Source organism: Ranitomeya variabilis, chromosome 3 (assembly GCF_051348905.1).
Source record: "Ranitomeya variabilis isolate aRanVar5 chromosome 3, aRanVar5.hap1, whole genome shotgun sequence".
Taxonomy (NCBI): Eukaryota; Metazoa; Chordata; class Amphibia; order Anura; family Dendrobatidae; genus Ranitomeya; species Ranitomeya variabilis.
Genome location: NC_135234.1, coordinates 84,156,859 through 84,176,559, shown reverse-complemented (window position 1 = coordinate 84,176,559; position 19,701 = coordinate 84,156,859). Strand labels below are relative to the sequence as shown.

At 43.3% G+C, this 19,701-nt stretch overlaps 1 protein-coding gene across 8 annotated transcripts in view; it reads right to left on the bottom strand.

Moving 5' to 3' along the window:
• MYO18A (myosin XVIIIA) overlaps positions 1 to 19,701 on the bottom strand; it is a 383,975-nt gene that overhangs the window by 181,376 nt on the left and 182,898 nt on the right. For all 8 annotated transcript variants that reach the window (XM_077294308.1, XM_077294307.1, XM_077294310.1 and 5 more), the window contains 2 exons: positions 16,336 to 16,528; positions 12,479 to 12,565 (listed from right to left, as the gene is read on the bottom strand). In XM_077294308.1, the coding sequence (XP_077150423.1) occupies positions 12,479 to 12,565; positions 16,336 to 16,528 (280 nt within the window). The remainder of the gene's footprint in view (positions 1 to 12,478; positions 12,566 to 16,335; positions 16,529 to 19,701) is intronic.

Genomic DNA, 19,701 nt, shown 5'->3' with positions numbered 1-19,701 from the left:
TCTGGTGAAAAAATTAGTTCTATGTTATAGTCGCCTATTAATTACCGTATATGTTACAAATCACAAATTTTCACTTTTTCATAATGGAGTCCCAATCCATGAAAGCATAAGCTTAGTAACAAGGGAATTTATCAGCTACTCCCACTGTATATGCCATTATATCTAACACTTATAAAGATCACAAAGCCAGTAGTCCATTAATCATGGCATGTGATATAAGGCTTTAGGTCAGGGGTGCACAACCTGCAGCCTGGAGGCCACATGAGGGCCATGATACCTTTCTGTTTGGCCCTCAACCATCTGCATAATGTCTTTGCCATGTCATGGAGAAGATCAATGGCACATAGCCCTGTAAGGACGGGTAATTATGAATGGTGTGCTGGGTCCCGGCATCTGGCTCGCCCAGAAATGACCTAAGTCTTGACTCCTATAGCACAGAAAGGAGAAGATGAGGTGAAGAAGTGACCATGCGGACAGCTGTTACATTCATTGTAGTTTATAGAAGAAGAGAAACACTACTGCATCATCGTCTGACATACAGTACAATGTAGAGAACTGATTGCATGGTCTCTGCCTTCCTGGACTAGAAACCCATGAGAATGAGATGGCACCTCTACCTTCCCGTTAGGTGGGAACTCCATAAATGGAACCAGCACCTAGTGCCAATTATGGCACATACCTTCAATATGCAGTGAATGTCTCAGAAGGTAATACTTCGGTAACACTGCAGCACGTGGAGTTGGTGTGCTGTGACAATGTGGCCCTTGGACCCACAAAGGGCTTTAGGTACAACGTATAGCTGTGTCAATGATGAACTAGTCAACAACTGCATATACTCAATTCCCTACACAGAAGGGGACCAAAGGGGTATATGGACTCTGCAGATCTAGTACAGACAGGGCTCTTCCTCAAACAGTTTCTTAGTAGCGATGTTAGCAGCTAAACACATGAGTATTTTGGAGTTGCCTTCTGAGGAATATGCGCAGTTTAAAATGTGAACCATAAATGTCAATCAAAGCAGTGATTACTAAGGTTTAGCACTGAACATAAAATAAATGAGGCGTCACAACTTTCAACCAGAGGCCATTAAGAGGTAAAAGCAATTCACATGGGATTTTATATTCATAGGAGCCAATAATTCCCCATCTGGCTTAGGATGAGTTGTGGGATGGAATGTAAAAGTTTCAGACAGATCTCCGAGATTAACAGAGAACTGATGGGGTCATTTTCGGTAGTCAATGATAATATATTGGAATCAAAGACTTCTTGTCGGTGTATTTTAAGGCTGAATTCAGAAGTCTGTATCTCTGTCAAAGTACGGAACGCGGTGCATCAAACGGCTGCAGGTCTCCTGACCTAAACAGACAGCCATATAAGCCTATACGGTCAAGTTCATGTCAGGAGACCTGCAGCTTGTCCATGCATCCCGATCCATACTCAGACTGCGATATATGGAGAAACTGTAACCTTCCACATAAAGCTACAATTAGCCCTAGGGCAGAGACAGACTGCCATATTTCTCGTGCGAGAATCACATTGTAAAACTCGTACTGAATGTCGGCTCTCCTGACCTGAGCTTGACAGCTGCATAGTAATCCATCACGCTGTCATGCTCAGGTCAGGAGAGGTGCCGGCCAGTCCATGCAGTGCGATGCAATTCTCACACGAGAAATACGGCAGTCTGTCTCTGCCCTTAAAGAGACCTCCAAGCTGCTGTAGGCTGTCACATTTACGTCTCTCTCTTGCAGGTGATGGTGCAGGTCACAGCTCCTGTACCCGAGTTTTCATAGTACATCCTAAACTTGGACTCAAAACATAATTTGGAATCCAAGAGCCACATTGTCAGAGCAAAGCAACTCAACGTGCCACAGTGTTACATGCAGAAAAAAGAAGTAACACCTTGCAGTTATGTACAATAATCGCTCAGATGGGAGAGGGTTAAATCCAAAATCGAAATCTTGAAAATTGATACTAAAAGACAAAGGACAAAAGTATCAAGTTGCATAACTGTTTTGGCGATTAAGGGTATGTGCTGTTATGATCCGGTGACTTTGGAGCCGCATGAACTTTCTCTGGAGTAGGTGGAAACTGTTCTGACCGCAAAACCTAAACTAACACCGCAACTAGAAGTAGCCATGGGGTGTGCCTAACAAACCCTAGACACCTCGACACAGCCGGGGGACTAAATACCCCTATAGATGGAAATAGGAATACTACCTTGCCTCAGAGCAGAACCCCAAAGGATAGGCAGCCCCCCACGAATATTGACTGTGAGTAGGAGAGGAAAGACACACGCAGGCAGAAAACAGGATTCAGCAAAAGAGGCCACTCTAGCTAAATAGGGAAAGATAGGACAGAATACTAAGCGGTCAGTATTAAAACCCTTCCAAAAATATCCATAGCAGATAATACAAAAAGTTCCACAATCTAACTAAAGACATGGAATGTATATCTGTCACTCCAGAGAATCCAACAAGACTGAGAAAATACTGACAATCTAAGCTGGACAAAAAAAACACTGAATAGCACAGAATTATTAAGCACACAGCATGTGTGCCACAGAAACAAAACCAGACACTTATCTTTGCTGATTTGGCAGAAGGCAGATGGAACCAAACCAGGACCAAAACCTCCCAACAACCATGGACAACTGGCAAGGACTAATGAATCCTGCACGCCTAAATACCCCAGTCAGAACTGCAATCAGCAGATACACCTGACCAGGACTGCAACTCAGGGACAACTGCATTACCACCTACAACCACCGGAGGGAGCCCAAAAGCAGAATTCACAACAATGTGCACACAATAGGTATTTGCCCATCTTTACATGCAAATGAGCACAGATATGTAATATCCTTACATACAAGATGCAGTCTCTAATGAGGCATATGGACTGAAGCGTCTATTACAAAAAAAATGGCTGCGGTATTTAATCATAGCAACAAATATACCTCTGCACAAGCACTTTAATGATTGTTGGAATGATTCTGCTAAAGTCTGGCCATCTCTATACACCATAATACTTACAGGTGCATCTCACATAATTAGAGAGTGTCATCAAAAAGTTACCGTAATTTATTTCAGTTCTTCAATACAAAAAGTGAAACCCATATATTAGATAAGTCATTACAAATAGAGTGATGTATTTCATTACAAATAGAGTGATGTATTTCAAGTGTTTATTTCTGTTAATGATTATGGCTTACAGTCAATGAAAACCCAAAAATCAATATCACAGTAAATTAGAATGCTATTTAACCCCTTCACCCCCGGAGCTTTTTCCATTTTTTCGTTTTCGTTTTTTGCTCCCCTCCTTCCCAGAGCCATAACTTTTTTATTTTTCCGTCAATATGGCCATGTGAGGGCTTATTTTTTCCGGGACGAGATGTACTTTTGAACGATACCATTGGTTTTACCATGCCGTGTAACAGAAAACGGGAAAAAAATTCCAAGTGTGATGAAATTGCAAAAAAAGTGCAATCTCACACTTGTTTTTTGTTTGGCTTTTTTGCTAGGTTCACCAAATGCTAAAACTAACCTGCCATTATAATTCTCCAGGTCATTACGAGTTCATAGACACCTAACATGTCTAGGTTATTTTTTATCTAAGTGGTGAAAAAAAATTCCAAAGTTTGCTAAAAAAAAAAAAAAAATTGCGCGATTTTCCGATACCCGTAGCGTCTCCAATTTTCATGGTCTTGGGTCGGGTGAGGGCTTATTTTTTGCGTGCCGAGCTGGCGTTTTTAATGATACCATTTTGGTGTAGATACATTCTTTTGATCGCCCGTTATTGCATTTTAATGCAATGTCGTGGCGACCAAAAAAACGTAATTTTGGCGTTTTGATTTTTTTTCTCGCTACGCCATTTAGCGGTCAGGTTAATCCTTTGTTTTTATTGATATATCGGGCGATTCTGAACGCGGCGATACCAAATATGTGTATGTTTAATTTTTTTTTAATTGTTTTATTTTGATTGGGGCCAAAGGGGGGTGATTTGAACTTTTATATATTTTTTATTTTTTTTTATATCTTTAAACACTTTTTTTTCTTAATTTTGGCATGCTTCAATAGCCTCCATAGGAGGCTAGAAGCATGCACTACTCGATCGGCTCTGCTAGATAGAGGTGAAATACAGATCACCTCTATGTAGCAGAAAGGCAGGTGTACTTTGAGCGCCGTCCACAGGGTGGCGCTCAAAGCAATCGGCCATCAACAACCATAGAGGTCTCAAGGAGACCTCTGGTTGTTATGGCGATGCACCGCTGACCCCCGATCATGTGACGGGGGTCAGCGGTGCGAGCAACTCCGGCCGCGCGGCCGGGAGCGCTAGTTAAATGCCGCTGTCAGCGCTTGACGGCGGCATTTAACTAGTTAATGGGCGCGGGCGGATCGTGATTCCGCTCGCGCTCATTGCGCGCACATGTCAGCTGTACAAAACAGCTGACATGTCGCGGCTTTAAGGTGGGCTCACCGCCGGAGCCCACCTTAAAGCAGGGGATCTGCCAGCTGACGTACTATTCCGTCAGCTGGCAGAAAGGGGTTAACACCAGCTTGTATAAATGATTACAAAATCCGAAATGTTGGCCTACTGAAATGTATGTTCAGAAAATGTACTCAATACTTGGTCAGGGCTCCTTTTGCATCAACTACTACATCAATGCAGTGTGGCATGGAGGCTATCAGTTTGTGGCACTGCTGAGGTGTTATGGAAGCCCAGGTTGCTTTGGGTCTGATGTCTCATCTTCCTCTTGACAATACCCCATAGATTCTATAGGGTTAAGGTCAGGCGAGTCTGCTGGCCGATCAAGCACAGCGATACTGTTGTTTGTAAACCAGGTGTTGGTACTTTTGGCAGTGTGGACAGGTGCCAAGTTGTGCTGGAGAATGAAATTTCCATCTACAAAAAGATTGTCGGCAGAGGGAAGCATGAAGTGCTCTAAAATTTCCTGGTAGACGGCTGCGCTGACTTTGGTCTTGATAAAACACAGTGGACCTACACCAGCTGATGACATGGCTCCCCAAACCATCACTAACTGTGGAAACTTCAAACTAGACCTTGGAAACTAAGGTCCCAGAGTCTGGAGGAAGTGTGGGGAGACCACAATCCAAGCTGTTTGAGTTCTAGTGTGAAGTTTCCACAATCAGTGATGGTTTGGGGAGCCATGTCATCTGCTGGTGTAGGTCCACTGTGTTTTATCAAGACTAAAGTCAGCGCAGCCTTCTACAAGGAAATTTTAGAGCACTTCATGATTCCCTCTGACGACAAGCTTTTTGGAGATGGAAATTTAATTCCCCAGCAGGACATGGGCACCTGTCCACACTGCCAAAAGTACCAATACCTGGTTTACAAACAACAGTATCACTGTGCTTGATTGACCAGCAAACTTGTCTGACCTTAACTCCATTGAGAATCTATGGAGTATTGTCAAGAGGAAGATGAGACACCAGACCCAACAATGCAGACGAGCTGAGGGCTGCTATCAAAGCCACTTGGGCTTCCATAACACCTCCGCAGTGCCACAGGCTGATCGCCTCCATGCCACGCCGCATTGATGGTGTAATTGATGCAAAAGGAGCCCAGACCAAGTATTGAGTGCATTTTCTGAACATACATTTCGGTAGGCAAGTATTTCGGATGTTAAAATCATTTTTTCAAGCTGTTATAAAGTATTCTAATTTACTGAGATAATGACTTTTGGGTTTTCATTGGCTGTAAGCCATAATCATCAACATTAACAGAAATAAACACTTGAAATAGATCACTCTGTTGTTAATGACTATATAATATATGGGTTTCACTTTTTGTAATCAAGAACTGAAATAAATTAACTTTGTGATGGTATTCTAATTTTGTGAGATGCACCTGTGCCTATAATACTGCCGCTGTTATACAGGACCTTAGCAAAAGATTTCTTTTGTGAGACAGGAAATGGTTTTATCCCTCCCTCTCACCTGATGTGTGCAAGTTATTCAGACTTTATGCAAATTTTGAATTATTATCTCGAATATGGACTTACCTGTGTGATCTGGATATATGAGCATGATAAATATCTGTGTATGCTAAATATGGCTTATTGTATATACAACTAATATCCCACTACTGTAGCTGTTCTTCCTGTCTGTGTGTTTTTTGGTTTGAGGCAAGACGTTTTATATTGGTAATGTTTGTTACTTTTTTTATATATCTTGAAATAAAATATTTTGGATTTTATTTTTGTTTATGCGACACTCTTGATCTACATGCTGCCTAATAGTGACATTATCTATATGATATCAGTGTATGGAGTGTTGCCCACTCCCTGTATGAGGAGAATGGGCTTAGGTATTATGCTTAGGTATTCGCTGCGTTTCTGCACTTAATACGCATGTGACTAGAAAGATAATGCAGTTTTACTGCATCTAATGATAGTGAATGGGTAATTTACGAGGCGGAGAAGGAGTGTCTCTGCTACATAAATTGACATGTTGCTGTCTAGAAAGACGCGCCACATGTGCCTCTCCGCAGGGAAGCCGGAGGCGTCCCTACATGCATAGTGGAGATGGGATTTCTTGAAATCTCATCCACTATGCTCTAACATCTGGCCTCTGCGGGTTGGAAGCTGCAGATGTACGCGGCGTCCAACCCGCAGCGTTTACTGACCGAGAGAACATACCCTAAAGGATTCTTTTCTTGTTTCTTCATGAGAGCATGGCTGCTTTGCCTCCCAGCTTGTTGGGTGTGTGAAGGTGGTGCGATGATTGACAGCTCGGATGATTGAGAGTGGTGTGACTGCGCCACTCACCTGTATGGTGCATCATTCTCCTCCCATGCTGCTAGAAGTGGCAGTTTTGCCTCTGCAGCACCAGAGGAGCACCGGGGACTGAAGCTTCAGAGAACTGTCTGCAAGCTGGGTTGGAAAGAGCTTGTAAGCTTGTGCACTTTGCCAAGGAAAATGGCCACCTCTGATAGACTGCAGCTGTAGCCGGTAACTTAGGGAAAAACAAGCCACAAACTATAGAAATAAAAATCCCTTCATTTTTTAGATTATTTTTAATAATGTGTGTGTGTGTGTGTGTGTGTGTGTGTGTGTGTGTGTGTGTGTGTGTGTGTGTGTGTGTGTGTGTGTGTGTGTGTGTGCGCGCGCGCGCGCGTGCGTAGGCAGGCAGGCATCGTCCAATTGGACTTCTAGTCCCATCCGGCTATGCCTGCTACAGTGACAGGTAGCCGGATGATGGGACAGCAGTAGTCACTACATGTACAGTGACATGTACAGTACATACACACATATACAGTCCCCGAAGCCCTGGATCACTGGAAAAAAATTAAAAATAATAAACCAACAGTATACTCCCTGATCCAATGTAATCTATTAAATAATGAGTGTCCCACGACGATCTCCCGTGAAGAGCTGTCCCATTGGCAGATGGGACAGCTCTCCAGGGTCTCCGGGATACAATGACGGTAGGTATCCTTCGGCACTGTATTCCTCTGCCGCTGTGAGTACAGTAAAGTTCATACTGTCACTTGCGGCACCGCTGCGTGGGAAAATTTTCACGCAGCAGTGCAGTAAAGTGAGAGGCCATTGAACCCTCAGTGATAACACTGCAGGAGCCATTGTCTCCAGTCAGTGTGCCACTGGAGGCCTATAGAGCTGTCACATCTCCTGATGTGACAGCTCTATAGGGGAGATCGCCGTGGGACACTCGTTATTAATTGGACTGCGTCGGACCAGGGAGTATACTGTTGATTTATTATTTTTTGCAGGTGATCGATGGCTTCGGGAATTAGGCGTGGTTGTAAGTATGGTGAAATTAAGAATATTAAAATACTTTTTTCTGGCTGTGTCTTTATTTAACTCTTTCAGTACTATAGGATTAGTAATGGATAGGTATCTTATTGACGCTTCTCCATTACTAACCGGGCTTAATGTCACCTTACAATCAAAAGGTGACATTAACCCCTTATTGCCCCATATGACACCGCTACAGGGCAGTGGAAAGAGAGAGAGGCTAAGTGCCGGAATTGGCGCATCTTACAGATGCGCCATTTCTGGGGCGGCTGGTATTTGTAGCCAGGGGTGGGGCAACATCCATGGCCTCTTCGTAGGCTATGAATATCAGCCCGCAGCTGTCTGAAATTCACACCTGAAGCCAGATAAAAAGGGGAGAAGTTGACTCAATCTTTGCATTAGGACCCATTTGCCTTTTTTCTCTGTTCTTTTGTGTTGTTCCAATACAAAAGTTTTGTCGACTTCCACAAAAAAAAATAAAAAATAAAATGATACTCTCCTAATTTGAGTTACTGGGTCCTCTTCTTCGCACACAGAGCTGGCACAGTCCACACACTGCAGTCACGTCATTGTGCCGCCTGTGCCAGGACACGAATGTGCTATAGGACGTAGAGTGTTGGGTTAGGAGGCCAAAACAGATCTTCGGTGCTAGTGACGCCATTGCTACTTTATTTTTCTTTTGTTCAAATTTTTTTCAACTCAAAGAATTTTGCACTCTGGGCAAATTTGGATATTTTTAGTAAAATTTCACCATTGGGTTGTTGGAAATTGGCATTTCTTCTATGATTAAAGTGTTGTCTCTCCAAAAGGAGCAATGATAAGTCTTTTATATATATTTTTAAAGCTACATTATGAAGATGGCAGTCCTAGCAACAGATACTTGAACACATTTGACAAAATAAATATTTTACGGTAAGTTTGTCTTTGATCTTAAAATGACCCAGCACGTTCACCGAGGCTGTTGTGCAGGCAATCTACAGGAAACCTCGGCATCTTCCAGATCTGTTCAGAGCGGGTCACGGATACTCTTCTGGGCAATGAAAAAATAAAGTGTTTCCCCTTGAAGAAAGATGCCATATTTGGAAGCTTTCCTAACACTCTCCTCTCATTAGAAGATTTATCTGCAGGCTGCCTGAGAATGAAAGAAGTTTACCTGACCCAGCTAATCTCCCCCGAGAAGAGGCATTTCGGAGAGCTTGTCTTCCGGTGTCCTTGCGAAGGTGCATTTAAAACAAACTCTCTCCTTCCATCGCTATTGTATTTTGCTTTAACAAGGGATCAGACGCCTCTTTATTTAGAGGCCTGATGGAATAAATACCAAATAAATTAAATATAAGGAGGAGATGAATCATTTATGAAGCCACAACAGGCTCTCCTGGGTGAAAATGCTTTACTGCTCCCTGCCTCTACCTTGGCTGCAGAACCTGCCAGATCTGAGCATATGGGTATTTATGAACTGCTTTGAAATGCGGCTTCTTAAGAGCTTCAGCCACAGACATTTATTGTCAACGTTTTTATGAGTCATGCGGCTGCTGTCACATTCTATTAAACTTTGCAAGTATTTCTGTTACTTTTCCTATTAATGTGGATCTTAAGTTAAGCAAAGCAGTCAAAGGAAGGAAGAAATAAAAAGGAAAAAAAAAAAAAAAATCATTCTCTAGAGCATCTCTCCAAGTCAGAAAAACCCACTCGCTGCCACTTTATGCCTAATAAATTTAAAAGCCGCGTTTGATTGGATCAAAAAGCATTTGACGGGATAATGCTTAGAAAGTGGCAGAAGTGTATATTACTCCACTCTGTGATTGTCATCAGCTATACAGATGAAAGTATACCGTATCTTCTATTTATAATGATGCACAGAAATGTTAAACGAATATGGAAATGCGGGCATATAACCGAGGCTTGTTAAAAAGAAAAAAATAAATATATACATTTATATTCCTTTCAGCTGGAAAATGAGGACCTCTGCAGTTTAATGCTGTAAAAGTTTTATGTTATATGAATATGCGCCATTTTTTTTTATATGCAAATGATGAAAATCTGCCCCAATCACGTCCCTCTTGACAGGTTAAGGGATATGTCAGCAGATTCTTGCTATGTAATCCGACAGCAGCATAATATAGGAGCAGATATCCTGATTTCAGCTACGTGTCACATAGCTTACTGGGTGCAGCAGTTGTGATAAATCACAGTTTTCTGTGCTGCAAATCTAGCAGAGCTCAAGAATGCTGAACCCCGTAAAACCTCGCCCACACCACTGACTATACAGTGACATAGAAAGCTGCCATTGTCAGAAAGCTGCCAGAGTTGGGGCATGTTTGGACCAGGAGGCACGTGACATATAGTCCTGCAGTGATAATCTCCTGCTGATAAAATACGGATTGTACTGAAAAACACAAAGTCAAGTGAGCTAGTTGGACTACACCTACAACACTGTGCTCTAAGATTACATAGAAAAAAAAACAATAAGGACATTACCTAGTACTTACTAGATTATAAAAAGGAAGAAACTGTATGATCTCTGTGACCCACACAATTTACAAAAATGGGAAGATAAACAATCTTTAGTCAGGTAAACAGACTTTCGGTGGTGGGACATATACCCTCTTAGACCAAATTGGCTGCCTTGGAATTTTTTCGGCTGATGATATGGCAAGTACTCATCATTGGCGGGGGGAAAAAAATACAACACGAGTGATGATTTCAAACCTCAGAAAACATTCATTGGTTGGGCATAGGTCGCAATTAGTGATGAGTGAGTGTACTCGTTGCTCGGGTTTTCCTTGCTGCAGCTGCATGATTTGCGGCTGCTAGACAGCTTGATTACATGTGGGGATTCCCTAGCAACCAGGCAACCCCCACATGTACTCAGCCTGGCTAGTAGCTGTAAATCATTCAGCTGAGGCGATGAAAACTTAATCTCCGAACACTAACAAATACTCGGAGGTCACCCGAGCGTGCTCGGGAAAACCTGAGCAACGAGTACACTCACTCATCACTACTATTCGCAATGAATCGTCCCGGCCCACTGTTTATTTCGGCGATACTTGGCTATTTTGGATTTTCTGCTGTGTTTTACAGTGCAAGCAAAGTTGATGACATTTTAAGAAACCTCATGCACATGTAGCAAAAATAATCTGCTGTGCAAATTGAAAAAAGCCACAGGTTTAAGATCCACAGTATGTCAACTGTTTTTGCGGATATAGGTGAGAGAGTCACCCTTAGCCTTCGGTTCTCTCCTTGGAGCATGTGCTGCCTAGACTATGCAAACTGCCTCTTCAGAGAGGAGGAGGACTAGAACTCTAGCGCCATATATTGAAAGTAGAAATCCTAAAACTCAACATCGACCCTTGCCACATGACTTAGGTGAAAAGCCAAACCAGAATCTCAATTTGCAGACACCGTGTGTTGGGATGCTGACCCTCATCAGTGCAAAGTGTGACATCTGGTTTGGCTGGGTTAGAGGCATCTGACCAGGATCCACTAGAGTTTTAGTCCTTCTCCTCTCTGAAGAGGCAATTTGCATATTTAATTTCCCAGAGGTCCATTGCTGGCTGAAAAGTCTCCACTAGTGATGAGCGAATATACTCGTTACTCGAGATTTCCCGAGCATGCTTGGGTGGTCTCAGAGTATTTTTTTATTGCTCGGAGATTTAGTTTTCCTCACCTCAGCTGAATGATTTACATCTGTTAGCCAGCTTGATTACATGTGGAGATTCCCTAGAAACCAGGCAACCCCCACATGTACTTATGCTGGCTAACAGATGTAAATCATTCAGCTGCGGCAATGAAAACTAAATCTCCGAGCACTAAAGTATACTCGGGAGGACACCCGAGCGTGCTCAGGAAATCTCGAGTAACGAGTATATTCGCTTGTCACTAGTCTCCACACATTGGCATTCCGAGCTTGGCAGGTCACTCTCCACAAGGAGAAATATTAGCAAACCAAATGGACTATTGAATGCCCTATAGTTTAGTTTACATCAGCAAGACCGCTTATAACAAGTGACTACTTAGCACATATCAGCGCACTTCATGCTGCAACAGATAAAAGGGTGATTTTAAAGAAAACCGATCCTGGAAAAGAAAAATAAGTTCCCCAACCTTGAGGAGAGTATCACCACTCTACGTTGTCATGAGCATGGGCCGCATAAATCTGGCACCATAAACCTTCACCTAAAAGACAATATTTGGCAACTACAACAATAAGATCTAGTAAGTGACCCAGTTACCTCTACCTTTTGCTGCCCTCAGAGGGCGGCGTAATGGTTTTATGTCACTGGTTAAAGGGGTTTTAAGATTTGAAAGTTGTTTTTTTCCATAGGCTAGCATAGGTATACATTAATAAATGGAGCTGGTACTCGCCTTCCCCTGCTCCTGTGATTGTCTATAGGCTGCAGCCGTGACGTCACGACTACAGCACACATCACCTCTGCAGCCAATCATTTTACTCATACACATATCTAATTAATCATTCACATCTAGATATAAAAGAACCTCTTCCTGGCAGGGACAATAAAAAGCCACTTACCTTCTGTACCGACTCCTGTTCCTAAACCTTTGTATGAGACACAGACTGTGCAATGACTTGTCTTTTGACACTAACACTTATTACAGACAATGATGTATAAGTAACACTGCAGATCATGAAATGAATGATGGCTCTGACATTGCCTTATGACGTACGGCATCCCTTGCCTTGCTTACCAGTGTTTGATGTGAAGCTTGGTCTACAGCAGCTACTGAGCCAGATGTACTGGACTCAATTTCATCTAAAGCAAGCTCTATATTCTCCTAGAGGGGACAGATGAATGATTAGTACACATGAGACTAAGATTGAAGTTATGACATCATTAGAGATCAGTCGGCTAATTAGTGGCTAGTATTACAGAAGGGTGCATTGGGTATCGCTGCGCTCCTATACGTGATATAAAGCCTCACATCAATTGCGCAAAATGTCAGATTCAGCATGGATCCAATCTGACTCCCAAGGAAATTAACAATTTGTATATGTGATCCTAGTGACATACAAAAGGACCAAGAGGAGCAATAATGATAAAGTTATAATAAAATGAATAATAAATAATAGCAATACAGCAAGCTAAGATCCAACTTGCTATAAGCACTAACATTAAGGTGATTCTTCTGAATAATGCACCGGCAGAGCCGCCGAGCCAATCTCGGAGTGATGCGGAGGCAATTATAACAAGAGAGTTTGGAAGCGAGTTAATAACTTCAAACAGGCTGCTGCAGGAACCCCTTACACCGGATCACTCAACCAATTAGGTTTAATTTAAGGTTCACTATTGCAGTGCGTCTATCAGACAGAATAAGAAAGTAGGACTACATAAGATCATCATTAATGGCTAAACTAATGAGAAATCATCGAAAGTGAAATGCAAAAAAAAAAAAAACTAGAAATATGAGGAAGGAGGATATTATGCACTGTACACAGGGGAGCTACAGTTAAAATGCTAAACACTAGTTGTAGGAGACTGAAAAAAAAAAAACAACCCACAGCTGTCCAAAACATTGCCACTGCGATCCATAGTCTGTATGTAGTTATGATGCGCAATTCCATTCTCTAAAATGCCACCGAGCTGCAATTCCAGAATCCTCCCATAGACATCAGTGACAGTTTTTCTAGAAGAACCAACTTTGGGTTTTTTTTCCTCGATCTCATACAATCCCTTTAATGAATGCTACTGTTCAAAGTATGAAGAAAAGCTTCACTCAAACCTCTCATCAGCTTCCAATATTTAAAGGGGTTTTCCCAAAATTACAAGTTAGCCCCTATCCATAGTATAGCTCAGCGATCCAGAGAACAGGGATTTGCAGCCCTGTGTGACGGAGCAGAGGGGAACGTGCTTGACCTGCTTTATGTTCATTGTCTATGGGACTGCCCGAAATGGTGCTGTACTGAGATTTCACTGGTAGATCCTTAAGACAATGAATGCAGAGAAAGTGCACTTCACTCTATTCAAGACAGGGCTCTACTGGGCACATCCTTCCATTACAGAGCCTTGTTCTCAGGAGGATCGCAGGCTTTCACAGCAGTTAGACACTCCCACCCCCCCCACCCCCCCAAAAAAAAACAAAAAACAGCAATCTGTCCCCTAACCTATGGGTATGGAATAACTTACGATATTGAAAAAAACCCTTTAAACTGGAGCCAGACCTCACATGGCATACATATGGAATGCATAGGTTAAAGCAATGATTTGCAAGATATGGGAAAGCCAAATGTCCTTGCTAAAAAGTAGTATATACACATTAGAGATACAAGTAAGTGACCTGGGCGCCAACACCCCAATGACACAAATTTAATTTAAAAAAAAAGTCTTAACATTAGCTAAAAATTAAACCAGATGCACCAACTTTATCACTGGTTCATGCTGCATAAATTTGGCAAATCTTTAGTTTAACTTTACACCTCCCATTTTGGTAGGCTTTCTTTAGACATTTTTTTTTTTTTTTACAATTTGGCATCAAGTCATATTAAGCCATACTTCTTGTTGGATGAAGGCAAAAAAAAGGTTAAAAGGAGTTGTCCATTATTTGGACAACCCCTTCCTAAATGCTGTAATCCCCCATATAAAGTAAAAAGCCTTATACTCACCTCCGCACAGATGCTGTTTCTGCAATATCAGCATCGGGGCCACCTTGGGCTCACGTGACATCGTTATGCTATGTGATCACTGTGGTCAATACACGGCCACTGGTTGACTGCTTTGCTCACACTTTTGTCTTAAATCAGAGTTTCACCAGAGGGAAGTGTGAGCGAAGAGACTCATTAATGGCCTCTTATGTCAAGTGAAGACTACAACAACTCAATGTCACATGAGCACCACAGGCCCAGCACCAACATCGCGGATGTGGAAGAGTAGAAGGTTTTTTATTTTACAAGGAAAACTACAGCATTAAAAAGGCTTTCTCCAAATAGTGGACAACCCTTTAAAAGGGAATCTGTCAGTTGAATCAAACCTCTTAAGCCGTCTATATGGGCATGCAGGTCATAGGAAGATGTATAAAGTGATACCTTGATATCTGATGTCTTATTCCTGAGATATTCAGGTTTTTCTTATATTTAGATTTGCTGTTCAGGGCTATGGGCTGGATAGAAATCTCCCTGAGAGTCTGCCTCCAGAGATTAATTTATATGAAAGGGGCGTTACTAGTATGAGACATGTAACTAACACAGACAATAAGAACGGAACTTTGTCTCCTTAAACACATTTGCTGCAGCTCTCACAGCTCTGCTATATTTCATCCCTGTCTGCCTGCGAGACGGAAGCTGAGAGGAACCTGCAGATGTGTTAGTTATAACTAGGGTTGAGCGACTTTGACCTTTTTAGGGTCGAGTCATGTTTTGCGAAACCCGACTTTTTGAAAAGTCGAGTCGGGCGAAATCGTCCGATTACTGCGAAAAGTCGAGGATCGGCCGGAACACGAAACCCTATGCACGTCAATGGGGATTTTATTTATTTATTTTTTCTCTCTCTCTCTCTCTCCCCTCCGTCCCATATTCCCCTCCGTCCCAGCACAGAAAATCTCGTGTTACACATTGCAAATCCCTACTGCGCACAAGCGATAAAATGATGATAGCCGTGCACGCCCCTAACCCCTATGTCATCACTCTGCCCACACTCCTTCATTGGCTGAAAAAAATGGCGCTAAACGCGTCATACGAAACGCGACTTTGGCGCCAAGATCGCGTACCGCATGGCCGACCCCACACAGGGATCGGCTCGGGTTTCATGAGACGCCGACTTTGCCAAAAGTCGGCGAATTATGAAAATGAACGATCCGGTTCGCTCAACCCTAGTTATAACCATACACAGCTCTGCAGTGAGATCTGGAGAGCAGAAAGCAGCTATAACACATCACAATGCTTTTATTAAAGATAAGCTCTGGAGGCAGATTATCAGGGAGATCAGTGTCCGGCCCATAGCCCTGAACAGCTCATTTATAGATAAGAAAAACGTGAAGTTCTCTGGAATAAGACATCGTATTGCAGATATAAAGGTATCATTTTATGCAGCTTTCTGTGACCTACAGGTCCATATAGAAGGCTTAGGAGGGTTCATCCTACTGACAGATTGATTACCCTTAAGAATGTATGGCATGGCACGTGCACCAGAATTCTGGCACATTCTAAATAGTTAATCTGCCCCAATGTGGGCTTTTTTGTATAAATTTACCATTCAGGATAGAAAAAAGGAAAATAAGTCAGAGATAGCAGCACTATGCAAGATGAACAATAAATCTAATGTACTTTTACAACGTGTGACTGTCGTATTGTGTTGTGAGGCTAAGGCTACCTGTTGACTAGTCTCATCCATCTGACAGCCCAAATAATGTGTGACTTTACATGAAGGTCAAATACAATCTTCATGGGAAAAGATAAATACATTAGAGTTTCATAAAACCAGCCCCATGCAAATTCAAGAAGTCTTCATTCACATGCACTAGGATGGCCTTTCGTTTGGTATATAGCGTCAAGTACGGGATGAGCCTAAATTGTGACTTGTGTTCAGTGGGTTCCACGCGTGCAATGCCAATACCTCTTTATATCTCTCAAGTTCCTGCGCAAAAGTCTTCTCATGGAACAGGGCTTGTAATCTCTCCTGTGCATAGTTGTGACAAAGCTCCTCAAAAGTAGCACCACGTCCCTGTTTTACCAGATCTGGGTTCTGAAAGCCTGGGGTGTCCACGATCATGATGGAGCACAGGGAATGTTGGCTGGATTTCAAGGCTCTGCCAAAAGCAACAAAGAAAACACAACGGTACAGGATTACAGGCAAAATTACAGAAAATAAGGATAATGCCGCGCGTGAAACGTTCTCTAGCTGGCACGCATCCACGGAGGATTTCAGCAGCGGCTCATTTCAGGAAGAATAATAAGAATTAGCTTCTGCATATTCACTTACGCCTGCTATCAGCTAAAATATTAATGGCAACAAGCAAACGTAGAAAAAAATAATAAAAAAAGAATAAAAAAAGAGATAAGTCAGAGCTTTGCATATCTATAATAAACTGGGCAAATGGATGGCGCTTTACACAAAGTACACTTTCTCTGCCAGCTAGTAAAAGCCTCATCCAGTATTTAAACCGCACATATAAAAGATTGGAAGCACGGCTATGAACATAAGAACATAAATAACTTTTAGCGAGTGCAGCAGAGTAATGTTACCCTATGCACCATAGAAGAACCCTACCGCCATGAATCTCTCGGTGATGAGCTCTAGAGCAGGGAATCCTCGGCGCCCGCTCACATACAGAGCAATAAAGTGATTTATACCTGCCCGGCGAGCTCTGATTAACCACTACACATAGAGGGCAATGCATTCTCATGTGTGTCCTCCCGCATTCATCACACCGCACAGGCTTACAGCCTTCAGCCTCTAAACTGCTCAAGTGGCGGTGTCATTACCTGGTGGTCATTACCCACTCAACGTGGAGAAGGTTGTTTTTTTTCTTATAAAAGCACTGCAGGTGAAATAAAAGCAGGCAGCCCAGTGGAATTAAATGCAATTACTAGTTCTATTGTGAGTTTACATGTCGGGGCAAAGTAGTCAGGCTATGCAGTATAATCTGTATGGGTTTAACATACAATCAACAAATGTGTAAAAATCCCATGGATAAAGAAGCAGTGGCTTACAGACTCATAAAATCCGGCCTGAGGCTTACAACCCATCTCTACTACACAAGATTATATAGAATAGGGGTAATAAATTGGTCCTTAGAAAGATGTGGTAACATCGAATAAAAAAAAAATACATCCACAGAGCGCCCCCATGTTAAAGGGTTAGTCCACACAAATTATTTTTCACAAAGTACAGTAAATGTACTAATACATAGACTAAGCCCAACATAACATTTATTTCTTGTACGCGTCTTTTTTCATCTAGCTTCACATAGCTGCATGGACAGTCTTGGTCTCAAACTGCTAAAACTACATTTCCCAGCAGCCTTCTGCTGGTCCTCAGTGCTGCAGAACACCCCCTGAGTATTTAAAGATGAGCCTCACCTCTCCAAGTTGATGACTAAGGGTACTGTCACACAGTGCAATTACGATCGCTACGACGGTACGATTCGTGACGTTCTAGCGATATCGTTACGATATCGCAGTGTCTGACACACAGCAGCGATCAGGGACCCTGCTGAGAATCGTACGTCGTAGCAGATCGTTTGAAACTTTCTTTCGTCGCTGGATCTCCCGCTGTCATCGCTGGATCGTTGTGTGTGACAGCAATCCAGCGATGCGTTCGCTGGTAACCAGGGTAAACATCGGGTTACTAAGCGCAGGGCCGCGCTTAGTAACCCGATGTTTACCGTGGTTACCAGCGTAAAAGTAAAAAAAAAAAAAACCGTACATACTCACCATCTGATGTCCGTCAGGTCCCTTGCAGTCTGCTTCCCGCTCTGACTGTGAGCGCCGGCCGGAAAGTGAGAGCAGATCACAGCAGAGACGTCACCGCTGCGCTCTGCTCTCACTGTACGGCTGCACTCAGTCAGAGCGGGAAGCAGACTGCAAGGGACCTGACGGACATCAGATGGTGAGTATGTACGGTTTTTTTTTTTTTACTTTTACGCTGGTAACCACGGTAAACATCAGGTTACTAAGCGCGGCCCTGCGCTTAGTAACCCGATGTTTACCCTGGTTACCAGCGAACCTCGGCATCGCTCCAGCGCCGTGATTGCAAAGTGTGACCGCAGTCTACGACGCTGGAGCGATACTCATACGACGCTGCGACGTCACGGATCGTGCCGTCGTAGCGACGAAAATTGCACGGTGTGACGGTACCCTAAGAATAGCTTGACGATATGTAAATATCTGAGGTGGATGCAGCTAAATGCAAAATTCACTATTCTTCAGTGCGCTGTATTCTCCTGTTCAAGTCCCTGCCAGCCCAATTTTATGCTCTGCAATACACATCAGTATAGCTGCCTATGTGTTTTATCACTACTCTGTTAGCAGACTCTCTTGATGCATATGGAAGAGGATTCTCTTCTGCTATATGCATCAACAGAGGCTTTTGCAGTTTCAAATTACTAAGGTGGTGGTTAGCACATCACGCTGCTTCTTTTAGGCAGTGAAAGTTAGGACCCACTGTGAGGGTCGCCGTGACATGGCAGTGGGTTTCATACAGTCTGATCAGAATGTTAAACCAAGAACCTCATAGCGGCATTAGATCAATGTATGATTTTTGGAGATGCTGTCCATTCTCTGTTTTAGTATATTGCATGATCTGTCCATTTTTTCGGTTGTGCACTCCTTCCATTTGGCACAGGTGATTTTAATCAGCAGGAGACTGCAAAGGCTGTCCAGTCTATTTTTACTCTCACTTGAGAGATTGAGGAATAGGAGTTTCAAAGCTCCTTTCATTTGGTGTGGGTGCTGTGTGGCGGCCATTGTTGCTGTGGTTTTGTGCTTGTGGGGCGGTGCGCAGTGGCGTAACTACAAAGTTATGGGCCCCGGTGCGAACTTCCAAATGGGCCCCCCCCCCCCACCACCCCCCACCTTCCCCCACCCCGCCCTACCCCCCCCCCCACCCCGCCCTACCCCCCCACCTTCCTCTAGATACGCCTCGGACTGTTGCAGGAATCTCCTGCACTGCAACATGGTGTTGGGTGCCAGCACAGCCCGCACAGTGCTATATCCAGCACAGCCCGCACAGTGGTATATCCAGCACAGCCCGCACAGTGGTATATCCAGCACAGCCCGCACAGTGGTATATCCAGCACAGCCCGCACAGTGGTATATCCAGCACAGCCCGCACAGTGGTATATCCAGCACAGCCCGCACAGTGGTATATCCAGCACAGCCCGCACAGTGGTATATCCAGCACAGCCCTCACAGTGGTATATCCAGCACAGCCCTCACAGTGGTATATCCAGCACAGCCAGCACAGGGGTATATACAGCAC